Here is a 10,741-nt window from a genome sequence, read left to right on the forward strand (position 1 = left end):
TAAATATAATGCCTCGTGCTTTGCACCGCATACAGCAACCACGAATTACTTCTGTTATAAAGGAAACAGAACTGTTGGCGAGTGGCTGCTCGGGAAGTCCTGGGAATAAGGAGGAGGTGCGCGGGAGGAGCTGGGTTGGAAACCAGATAATCAGGAACCCCCACCACACCCCCGGAGTCTTACAGCCACAGTACCCCCTCTTCCCTTCCTCTCCCTCCCACGCTGTGGACGGACATTCTGGATCCGAGGGCGTTTGACGAAGGAAACCCAGGAAGGCAGAGCCGCGTGGAGAGCAAAGGAGGCACGAGTTCGAATCCCTCCCCGGGTCCCCCAGGTGCAGCGTCGGAGTCGCGGAGCGCGCCGGCCCTTCTCCCGACCCCGGGAGTCCCCAGCCGGCGCCGGCAGCCAGCGAGGCGGTCTGGCCAGTCTGACCTCGGCTCTCGGGGTGCGGGCGGGGCGGCGGGCGCCTCTCCCCGCCCCCGCTGCCCCCGCGGTGCTCGTTCCTCCCCGGCACACACACCCGCACAGCCCGCCGGCGTCGCGGCTGGAGACTCGCTCGGGGCGCGGGCGAGCAGCGGCGCTCGCCAGCCGGCGGGGCCCGGGACGGAGCGCAGGGCCGGGCTGCGCGGGACACCTGCAAGGCAGAACTGGGCGCAATTCTCAGCTTCTTCCACGCTTTCTTCCTTCTTTTAAAGAAAAACTCCCTTGTTCTCACTTGAACTTGGAGGAGCAAGGGGTGATCAGAAGGGACTGACGCAGAGGTTTTATTTGTGAACCTTGACGAAGTTCTGGGCAAGTCACTCAACGGGACCGGCGAGGCCCGGGGTGATCCCAACTCCCGGGCACGGTTCAGCCAGGCAGTGCCCTTCGGTACCCAGCCGAAGCCGAGCGCGGGAGTGCCAGGCACCCCCAGACTTTGCTTTTGGAATAATGACTCTACAGGTGGCCTTCACTCAGGTGGCCTCGTTTGGTGAGCGTCCCCACCAGGTAAGCGCACCCGCAGGGGTCTCCCCTGGTTCACCGGGTGGGAGGGATCTTGAGCTCCCTAGAAGTAAGTCCACGCGTTTAGCCAAGGCAGGAGTGGGAGGCTGGAAGGAGAGTCTGCTTTTATCACAGGAAATTGTGGGAGAAGGGTGTGGAAGATGGATTTACATTTTTTCATTTTTGCATTGACGCGTGGGGGTGAGATGCGTAGGGGCCTGGATTTTTGTAGGAAATTGTTGCGGAGCGGGGCTGGGTGATAGGCGTCTGAATTTCTGCAGGGACTGAAAAGGGAGCAAAGCCTACATTTTTGCAGAAACCTGAGGATCGGGTGGTGAGAGGTTATGATCCTGAAAATGTTCGCGAAACTGTAAAGAGTTTGAATGTGAGCATTTCAGAGCAATGATGGAGAAGCACTTACCGCGCGGGTTGCACCTGACGCCGCCACGCTCGGCCTTCTGGAAGATGCCCCGGGAGCCCGGCGGCCTTGGAGCGCGCGCCGCCGGCGTCCAGCACCTCGGACAGCGCCGGGCCGCGAGCCGAGCCGGGGCCCCTGCACGCCGCCCGCCCTCTCGGCCGGGCCGCCCCGCTTCGCCGCCTCCCGGGCCGGGAGAAGGGACTCCCGAATCGCAAACGCTCGGCTTCTGATCCGCCTCTAACTGCTTCCCGTGACTGCGGAAGGAAGAGGCGGAGTATAAAACATCCCCACGCTTCCGCGAACGCTACCGCCGAACGGTGCGGCCGCCTGGATTTGGAAAGGCGTTCCCAAACTCCTGCAAAATCTAGCACTTACTGAGCGCTCACACGTGCCAAGGCCCTGTCTAAGCGCTCTCCATGCGTTCTGCTGTTGTTACGCACGCGGAGAGCTTGGGTGCTGTTACCCCTGTTCTGCCGATCTGAGAACCCGAGCAGGAGAGGCTCAGTAACCTGTCCACGTCCGAACAGCCGGCCCTGGCGTACCGCGCCTGTCAACCCCGCGCCAGGCTGCCGCAGTGGGAAGGGGTGCCTGAGCGCGCGGAAGTCCCTCCTGAAAGCTCCGAACTTGGGTTCAGAGGGGCAGAGTTTGAATCAAAGCTGTGCCACTTACAAACCTGTGCTCTTGGGCAAAATCACCCGAGCTGTCCGAACTTCAGGCTCTGTGTCTGTAAGATTAGGATAATAATGCTTCCTTTGCAAAAGTGCAGGGGAAGATGGTCAAAGAGATCATGTATGCGGAAAAACTCTGCAAACTGCAGATTGTGGTTGGGAGGTGGGGGCCAGAAAGAGGGGAGCAGGTGACTGAGAGGAAGAGGGTAGGTGATGGATGGCAGTGGCACTGGGGTGGGGGCTGGGCACCCCAGAGCAGGGCTCAGAGGGAGGATCCTGGATGAGTTTGATTCAACATAATTCCCTAGATATTTACAGAACTTTGTAGAGAGTATTCCCATTTGGCCTACATTTGATCCTTACAGTAATCTTGTAAGGCAGAGTGGGAGTTCTTCTATTCAAATGATACCTGCCGGTAGTTACACAGCCACCGACCTAGTAGCAGGGCTGAGATGAGCATCCACGTCGCCCACCTCTCTCCTCTGTAATCTTCCTGCCACAACCATACATCCACAGGAGCTTGGATCGTGCAACGATTACAGACCTAGAGTGCATTTAGAGAAGCGCTGTAAATATCAGGTGCAACCACGTGAAAATGATTTTGCAAACCACTCTTTGACCTACAGAAACAGCAAGTTCGTATAGATCAACCGAATACCTGCTCATCGATTCTATTTTATTTTGTTCCACAAAGACTTTAAGGCAATTTATAAAGATCCACAAGATGTCAGTTTGACACATTCAAAAGTAGTTGAGATTCATTAAGATATAATTTGTGCAAACTTATGTGTACAAATATACGAACAGCCATATGCTTATCTCGCTGAAACTACACTGTGTAGAACACGTTCTTCAACAACAACAGAAGAAGAAGAAGAAGGAGGAAGGGGAGGAGGATGGGGAGAAGGAGAAGAGGAAGTGGAGAAAGTAGGCAAGAAACAAGATTAAGGCCATAACCAGAAGTAAGATGAATACAAAACATGTGTATTATAGAGTCCTGGAAACTTGCTCTGGGTCACTAAGTACAGTAATGTGTATGTCCAGTGCCTTTCTCGGGAATATGAGACACTTTGTGGACGTTTGCAGGAGTCTGTTGGCCCCCCTCCTTTTGCATAATTTTTCCACTAGGGTCAAATACAAGTAGTAGTGAAACTAAATGCAATGCCTCAACCCTCTGATTTACCTCGGTGCCAAACAAAGGAAGTTTAACTGGAAACCCGATGCCAAGGTGACTCAAGGAAGAAGAGATAAAGCAGATGGTTTTTTAGCTGCACTGAAGCAATTGTTGGTTACCTTATTGGTGATGGCTCACGGAAGCACACCCCACTTAAAAGTTTATGAAAAGGGCTTCTCCATCTATTAGCTCATTGGATCCTCCTAACAAACCTGTAGAGGTGAGAAGCTAGGAAGTGATGGAAAGAACGAAAACACAGCATCCTGACTTGTATTCCAAGTATTTTTACTTTTATGCCTGGTGTCATAAACCCATGTACCTACAGAAGCTAGGTAAGTAGCCTGAGTGTAGGCCTCAGGCCAGCTGTGGGACTACAGAGGATGGTGAGGCCTTTGCCAAACTGAACAATGAATGATTTGTCTTAAAACATTCACATTTAAAAAATTAAAACACTGTGCCAGTCAAGCAAGGTGCCCCCCTGGACCACATTTGGCCCTCGGCCCTTTACTGCGCAGCCTTGATCTACGCTGCTCAGGCTACAGACGTGGGGAGGCATGGGAGGGAGAGAGCCTGCATTCAGCAAGATAAAAGACTCAGTCTGTCTTTAAATTCCCTATGTCTAAACTGGGAACGATTGGACAAGATGGCTCCTCGCAGCTTCAAAAATCTTAGCCTTTCATAATTTTGTGGACAGTAAAAGAATCCAAGGGTTTCTGGACAAAAAAGGCATCTATTTCCACCCACCCACCCCCTCCATCAGAGAGAGCATCGTTTTATTTTTTTGATGTTTTAGTTTTTGGCATTTCTCTTCCAGTCCCTGTGCCTTTAGAAGGTGTGTTCGCCCCATGGTGGTGGGGTTGAGGGGGACAGAAAACAGCCCTGAGGAGTGAACGGGAGAAGGGTGGGTTGGAGGGGCACGGAGGTCAGACAACAGGGAAGGAACCAGGCAAGTTTTGCTTACTTCTCAGTTAACTCTGTTTCGGAAACACGTGAAAAAAAAAACACCCCACTTTGGGGTTGCTAATTTTCAAACATGGTGCCTAGCGCAGTCAAAGTGCTTGGGGTTTCAAAATTCTGGGCATGTGTCAGCCCCGTTTGGTCAGGATTGCTTCCTCCCCTCTGACAAGCTGAGAAACCACGAAAGGCATCCGATCTTTCCTGCATTAAGTGTTCCTAATATTCATTCTCTGCCAAGCACAACAGGAAATAAATTCCCAAATTCAAGTAAATTAGACCTTGGTTGACTCCCACCCTCCAGTGGATCACTATTCAGTTCTGCCTATAGGATGCCTCTCCAGCTTGATGCTCCTTAACCCCCTCACTCTGGTGCTTCTGACTCTCTTCATCCCTCAGAGGCTCCTAGTGACCTCCAGCCAGACCCTTCCATGCCCGACTTCTCCACTCTTCTCCATCCTTAATGCCTAGCATGCGTATTGACACTCAGTATATATTTGATGGTGAATGAATGAATGAATGAATGAGCAGGGAATGCCAGTGTGCCAGCCACGGTTTACTTTATTATAAGTAATATAAATTCATTCAAGTTTCATAAATAAAGACATGTCAATTTGTCAGCACTTTATGGGGTGATAGCACCCTGGGGAGTAGGAGTGAGGGAATGAAACGTGGAGGGGGGAACGAGGAGGAGCAAATACACGGGGGACATGGAGCCAGCCGTGGCCTGATAGCAAGCTCAGTCTTGTGGAGGTCACATCGTCTCCTGCATCTCCCCCAGATCCTTGAAACCCACCACCAAGAGGCTCTCGGGGGAAGAAGGGGAGAAGAGTGCCTGCCGTCTACCTCCCACCCCACCTCCTCTAGTCAGCATCCGGTCTAGAAAGGGTTAATGCGCTCACACGGCCGCGCCCAGTCGCTTCCTTGGGGAAACCGTTGCTCCTGGTCAGTTGAAACCAGGGGTGGGGCTCGGGCCACCTGTCACCTGTAGCGCTGACCTGACCTACGGCGGGGGGAAAGGTGCACACCTTGCCAGGTCCCTCAGGCCGGAAAGCCAGGCAGGGGGCCAACACCCTGAGATGCGCAGGTCGGCCTGACCGTGTCAGTCTGGGGGATGCAGAAAGCGGATGGCAAGCCTCTTGTCACCCAGTGTGAGGCTGAGCTAAGGGTCTGAGTCTGTCCTCACTCAAAGCTCTTGCATTTTTGTCATTCAGGGATGTCAGCTGGGAGGCGCACAGTGAAAAAAAATGGTTGTAGACAATATGAAAAATCCTCCCTACATGCAGAGCATGTCATACCCATGGATATGTGTCTATGGATACGTGTCCATACACGTATGGATACATCCATGGGTATGACAACCAGAACGCCTTGTCTCCGTTCTGTTCTCTCCTTAGGCGCTGGGATTTGGGACAAGGCCTGAGCTCAGGGGAGCAGGGAGCCACTGATTCCAAGTGCAGGGAGAGAAGCATCTCCTAGAGATCCCGTCCTGTCTGTTCCCTCTGGCCCTTCCTCCTTTCCCTCCCTTCCTGCCTCCTTCCTTCCCCACCCCGGACCTTGAAGGAGTCTGGAGGGATGTGATCTGCCCCACACGTGACACAGAGCCATAACCCGACAATCCATCCTCATGGCCTTCCCACCCTCCTATTCCTGTCTCTTCCTCCTTTCCTCCGACTCTTCCTTTACCCTCCTTCTGATTATGGTACAGCCGATGAGGGAGAGAAGACCCCGTGCCTGCCTCGGGGGCTCAGGGGGCTCAGTGGGCTCAGGGGGCTCAGCGCTCAGAGGAGGCTGACCCAGAAGATCAAAGAGTCAATGCTCAGCAGAGAAGGTTGCAAAGTACTAAGGAGCCCAGGGGAGATGCAGTATCCAGTTTTTCTTGTGTTGTATTGTGTGCGTGAGTGCGACAGCGAGTGTGGGTCTGTGTGTCTCTGTGTTGTGTGTGTGGGGGTGAGCGTCTGTGTACTGTGTGTGAGTGTGAGAAAGAGAGAGGATGCAAAGATCGTGTAAAGCATTCCAGCATATGAATACACTACAGTTTATTTTCTCCTTGGTGGGCTGTTTCTAGTTTTGCTTTTTATGAATAGTGCTGCTGGGAACATTTTTGTACATGTTTGGCTACACGGATTTACTGGTAATTTATTGATGTGAATGAACCATCCCAAAATGAGTGGCTTAGAACAATAACCACTTATTCGTGCATATTTCTGCAACTTGGACCAGGCTCTGGAAACTTCCGCCGGCCTCACCTGGGTTCCTTCCCGCAGTTGTACCCAGCTGGGGGCCGGCTGGCTCACACTGCGCGGTCAGCGGGGCTGGTCAGCTGGGGCTCCATGTGTGGCAGGACAGCCCACGTGTCTTTACAAGGTAGGAAATCGGAAGCTGCAAGAGGCCTTGCCTCGCAAGTCACACGCGGTTACTCCGGCTGTGTTTCCTTGGTCAAAGCAGGTCTTGACGGGAGGAGTATCTCTTTGCAGGTGCTCAGGGATGGGAGGACTTTGTGGCCACGCTTTTCCGTCTACCACAGATATAAGCCCGGGCACGGAATCACCGGGTCGGAGGGCTGGTTTATGCCCCCACCAACAGGTTCCAGTTGCTTTGCGTCCTGATCCATCCCTGGTATTAGACCAGCCGGTCTAATTTCAGCCACGTTGAATTAGACACCATGTGTAGTGGTATCTCATTGTGCTTTAATTTGATTTTCTCTGACTACTAATGAGGCTGAGCACCTTTTTATGTGCTTATTGGCCATTTGCGTATCCTCTTTTGGAGGAAGTGATTTGTGGGAGTTCTTTATATAGCCTGGGTATGAGTCAGTTGTAATCTCACTCCGCCCTCCTGCTTCGATCCTGAGTGATTCTCCTCTTGATTAAAAAGGAAGTAACATTTGAGCTGAGGTTTGCAGGATGATGAATAATTAAAGAAGAGCAGGGGGCCTTGCAGTCAGAAACATGGAGAGTGCTAAAAGGGACAAAAAAGTCGGGCATTTGAGAAGCAGCCAGATTTGAGGTAGACGTGTGCAGGGGATGGGAGCAGCATGGGTGATGCTGGGGAGGGCTGGGCGCGAGGCGAGGGGCCTTCGATGGAGCAGAAGGCAATGTTTTCACTGCTCATTCCCTCTCCCTTACTCACTGCGTGGAAATCCTGCTTCAAATGTCCAGTGTGTGGGGACGGACACACCTAACACGTAAGACCTTAATAAAGTGCTCTTATTTATGTAGGACCAGAGAGGAGTGGGGATGGCGGAAACAGAAGAGAAAGGCCATACCTCACGCTCGCACACACACCCCCATACACACACCCACGTGCACACACACATCAGTAGGAGCCTGAAGAAGGAAGCACAGAGATGGGGAGACAGTTGCCATGCAGTGTCCCTGGGTGGTCACATTTCTAGAGAAGACCTTGTGGGAACAAACACAACGGCAACGCGATCGCACTGAGGTGTAGCTCTTAGGACAGTGCCTTGTGAGAAGCAGAGAGACACCCTGGACGGTTAACCAGAGTCTTTTCTTCTGAAGAGAGTGGCTTCTTGGAGGTGTGTGCGTGCGTGTGTATGCGTGTGTAAGGAGACCTCTTCTTTACATACTTAAGTGTGGTTTGGGCTTTTAAGAAAATCGCAAGTACCTATTAATGTGTTAAGAATTTATAAAGGATATGGATCCGTCTCTCAACTTCAGCCAAGAAAGGCTTTTGACTTCCAATGTAATAGAGGATTGTAAACTGATCAGTAACTGCTCAGGGTGGTGGGGTCAGGGCAGGAACGATGTGCCTCAGGTGAGGAGCTATGTCCATCTGCTCAGCAGGAGCCTGGAGGGACGGAGTCCCCGTGGAGGGGCTGTGCCGGCACAGATGTGGGCCAGGGAGGGGCCCCCCCTTATCTGCAGAAGGCCTCTCCAGCAGCACTGGGTTTGGGGGCTCCGGGTGCAGGAACTCAGGGACGGACACGGGGACAACCAAACCAGAAAAGCCGGGTTTGGCAGAACTCAGCTGAGGGGGCTCTGGGGTGGGCAGGTGGGCAGTCCCGTCCATCCTCTGCCCCATACCTGTTCATGGAAGGATGTGGTGTGGCATCGTTCTGGAAGACTAGGAGGATGGAGAGGATTCTGACATCTGCTGGAAAAGTAGTGACTGCAACCCGGAAGGGGGTAGCGAGACTGATTTTGCTTTACAATGACTTTTTTTTTTCCTGATTTCTCCCCTGTTACAACAGTAATGCATGCTTATTTCAGGAAGTACAGCAAAAAGAAGAAGATGAAAACCGTCCATAATTCTATTACCATTCTGGTGTGTTTCCTGCTGGCAGAACAATGCAGTGAACGACCCTTTACGAGGTGACCCGTGAGGTGTGTATCGCTGCTCGGTGCCGGGGCGACGGCAGCGAACAAGGCAGACACACACCTTTCCTTGTGGGATGTGACACCGGTGTCCCCAGAGGCACGAAGCATGGTCTCCCACACGACATTCCAGGTAAGCAGCGGGCGGGGAGCCCAGCGACGGCCGTTTGTCTTGCTTACTCTGCGCTAGCCCCGGGTGAGGGTTTTCTGTACGTGCTCTTGTTCGAGCTCCACCCTGGCTCTATGAGGCGCTGCCATCAGCCCCCTGACCCCCCTTCCCCCACACACATCACAGATGAGGAAACGGATGCAGACAAGCTGGATCACCTGGCATCACTCGGGACCAGGTGGGATTCGACTGCATCCAGCCCTGTACCAGCCACACCACTCAGGTCACCTAGAGAGCACACGACATTCTTCTCTCTTCTTCCCTTGCTAGGTCTGATCGCCACGGTGGCTCGGAGGCGCTGAGGCCAGCATGATGGACGACGACACGGAGCTGAGGACCGATGGAAACTCACTCCTAAAGGCGGTGTGGCTAGGGAGGCTCAGGCTGACCAGGCTCCTCCTGGAAGGGGGCGCTTATATCAACGAAAGCAATGACAAAGGGGAGACAGCTCTCATGGTGGCGTGCATCACCAAGCACGTGGACCAGCAGAGCATCAGCAAGTCCAAGATGGTGAAGTACCTGCTGGACAACAGGGCGGACCCCAACATCCAGGACAAGTCTGGCAAGACGGCGCTCATCCACGCGTGCATCAGGAGGGCTGGGGGAGAAGTGGTGTCCCTACTCCTGGAGAACGGGGCGGACCCCAGCCTCGAGGACCGCACTGGGGCTTCGGCCCTGGTCTACGCGATCAACGCAGATGACAAAGACGCCCTGAAGCACCTGCTTGACGCCTGCAAAGCCAAAGGGAAGGAGGTGATTATTATAACAACAGATAAATCCTCATCAGGCACCAAAACCACCAAGCAGTATCTCAATGTCCCTCCTTCCCCCAAAGTGGAAGACCGGCGGTCACCTCCACTGTGCACGTCTCCTTCGGAGATCGAACTGAAGGCTCCAGGCCTGGGCTCTCCACCCAACGAGAGGGAAGATGATCTCTTCAGCCTCCAAACAGGGCATCTGAGTGGTTGCAACACCGCCAAGTCTCTGAATGAGCCTGGGTCACCCACCAGGAAAGTAGGGAACCTCAAGAGGGCCCGCCTGCCCCAGCTGAAGAGGCTCCAGTCCGAACCCTGGGGCCTGATTGCGCCCTCCGTCCTGGCTGCTAACATGCGTCAGGACGAGACCCACGGCCCCAGCCCGGACAGTGAGGTCATCAAGAGCATCAGCGATGTGTCCTTCCCCAAAAGGTGGCCGCTCTCCAGAACCAACAGTATCGATGGCAAAGACCCCACCCTCTTTCCCACAGTCACGGAGCAGGTTCTGAAGATCGCAGCCTCCCTGGCACCAGCATCCTGGAAGGCGGCCTATGAGAAGGGTCAGTCTTCCCACCCTCGTCTGGCCCGAAGAGGAACTCTCCCTGTCGACCAGGAGAAGGCGGGTGTCAGTCCAGCAGGCCCCCCTGCTCTCAAAGATTCAGTGTCCCTCAAACGGCTAGAGAGTGATCTGCACGATTTAGATTTACAGGCTGGGGCTGACCAGCTCAGCTCGGGTTCCCTGGAGTCAAGCAAAGGGCCCTCGGACAGGAAGAGGCTCAACGGCTCCCTCCTGGCTCTCTTCCACGGCTCGCGGGAGTCCCTGGACGCTGCGCCCAGCACGTCCCCCAACTCGGCGCGCCGCAGGCCACCGCATCTCCTGGAAAGGCGAGGTTCTGGAACTCTGCTGCTGGACCGAATTTCGCACACCAGGCCCGGCTTCCTTCCGCCTTTAAATGTAAGTGTGAACCCACCTATCCCTGACATCAGATCTAGCAGCAAACCTGCTCCACTTGCGAGCGGCTTAAAACCCATGGTTCCCGTTGCTCCAAGTTCACCAAAGAGAGTTGACTTGAGAAGTAAAAGGAAGCTCCTCAGGAGGCACTCTATGCAAGTGGAGCAGATGATGCAGCTGTCGGACTTTGAAGAAATCATGACCTAGAAGCTTCCAGAGGGGTTTAAAAAAACCAGACTCTGTGTAGTTAACGACAGGCACCACCATCTAGAGCAGCGTAGCCGGGCAGAGCCGTGCGTCCCGTGCGCCCCTCAGCGCTGGTGGCAGGGGTGC

At 53.8% G+C, this 10,741-nt stretch overlaps 1 protein-coding gene across 2 annotated transcripts; it reads left to right on the forward strand.

Moving 5' to 3' along the window:
- The first annotated feature begins 666 nt into the window (after nt 1-666).
- ANKRD34C (ankyrin repeat domain 34C) lies at nt 667-10,688 on the forward strand. Of its 2 annotated transcripts, none has more exons than XM_032392037.1 (3): nt 667-987; nt 8,428-8,665; nt 8,972-10,688. In XM_032392037.1, the coding sequence occupies exon 3, from the start codon at nt 9,011-9,013 to the stop codon at nt 10,613-10,615; it is 1,605 nt and encodes a 534-aa protein (XP_032247928.1). In that variant the 5' UTR covers nt 667-987; nt 8,428-8,665; nt 8,972-9,010; the 3' UTR covers nt 10,616-10,688. The 2 variants fall into 2 exon arrangements, with proteins under 2 accessions (XP_032247928.1, XP_032247926.1); XM_032392035.1 differs by having other exon boundaries at nt 8,502-8,665.
- The last annotated feature ends 53 nt before the right edge of the window (nt 10,689-10,741 follow it).

The sequence above is a fragment of the Phoca vitulina genome, unplaced genomic scaffold, assembly GCF_004348235.1.
Source record: "Phoca vitulina isolate PV1807 unplaced genomic scaffold, GSC_HSeal_1.0 scaffold65, whole genome shotgun sequence".
Lineage (NCBI taxonomy): Eukaryota > Metazoa > Chordata > Mammalia > Carnivora > Phocidae > Phoca > Phoca vitulina.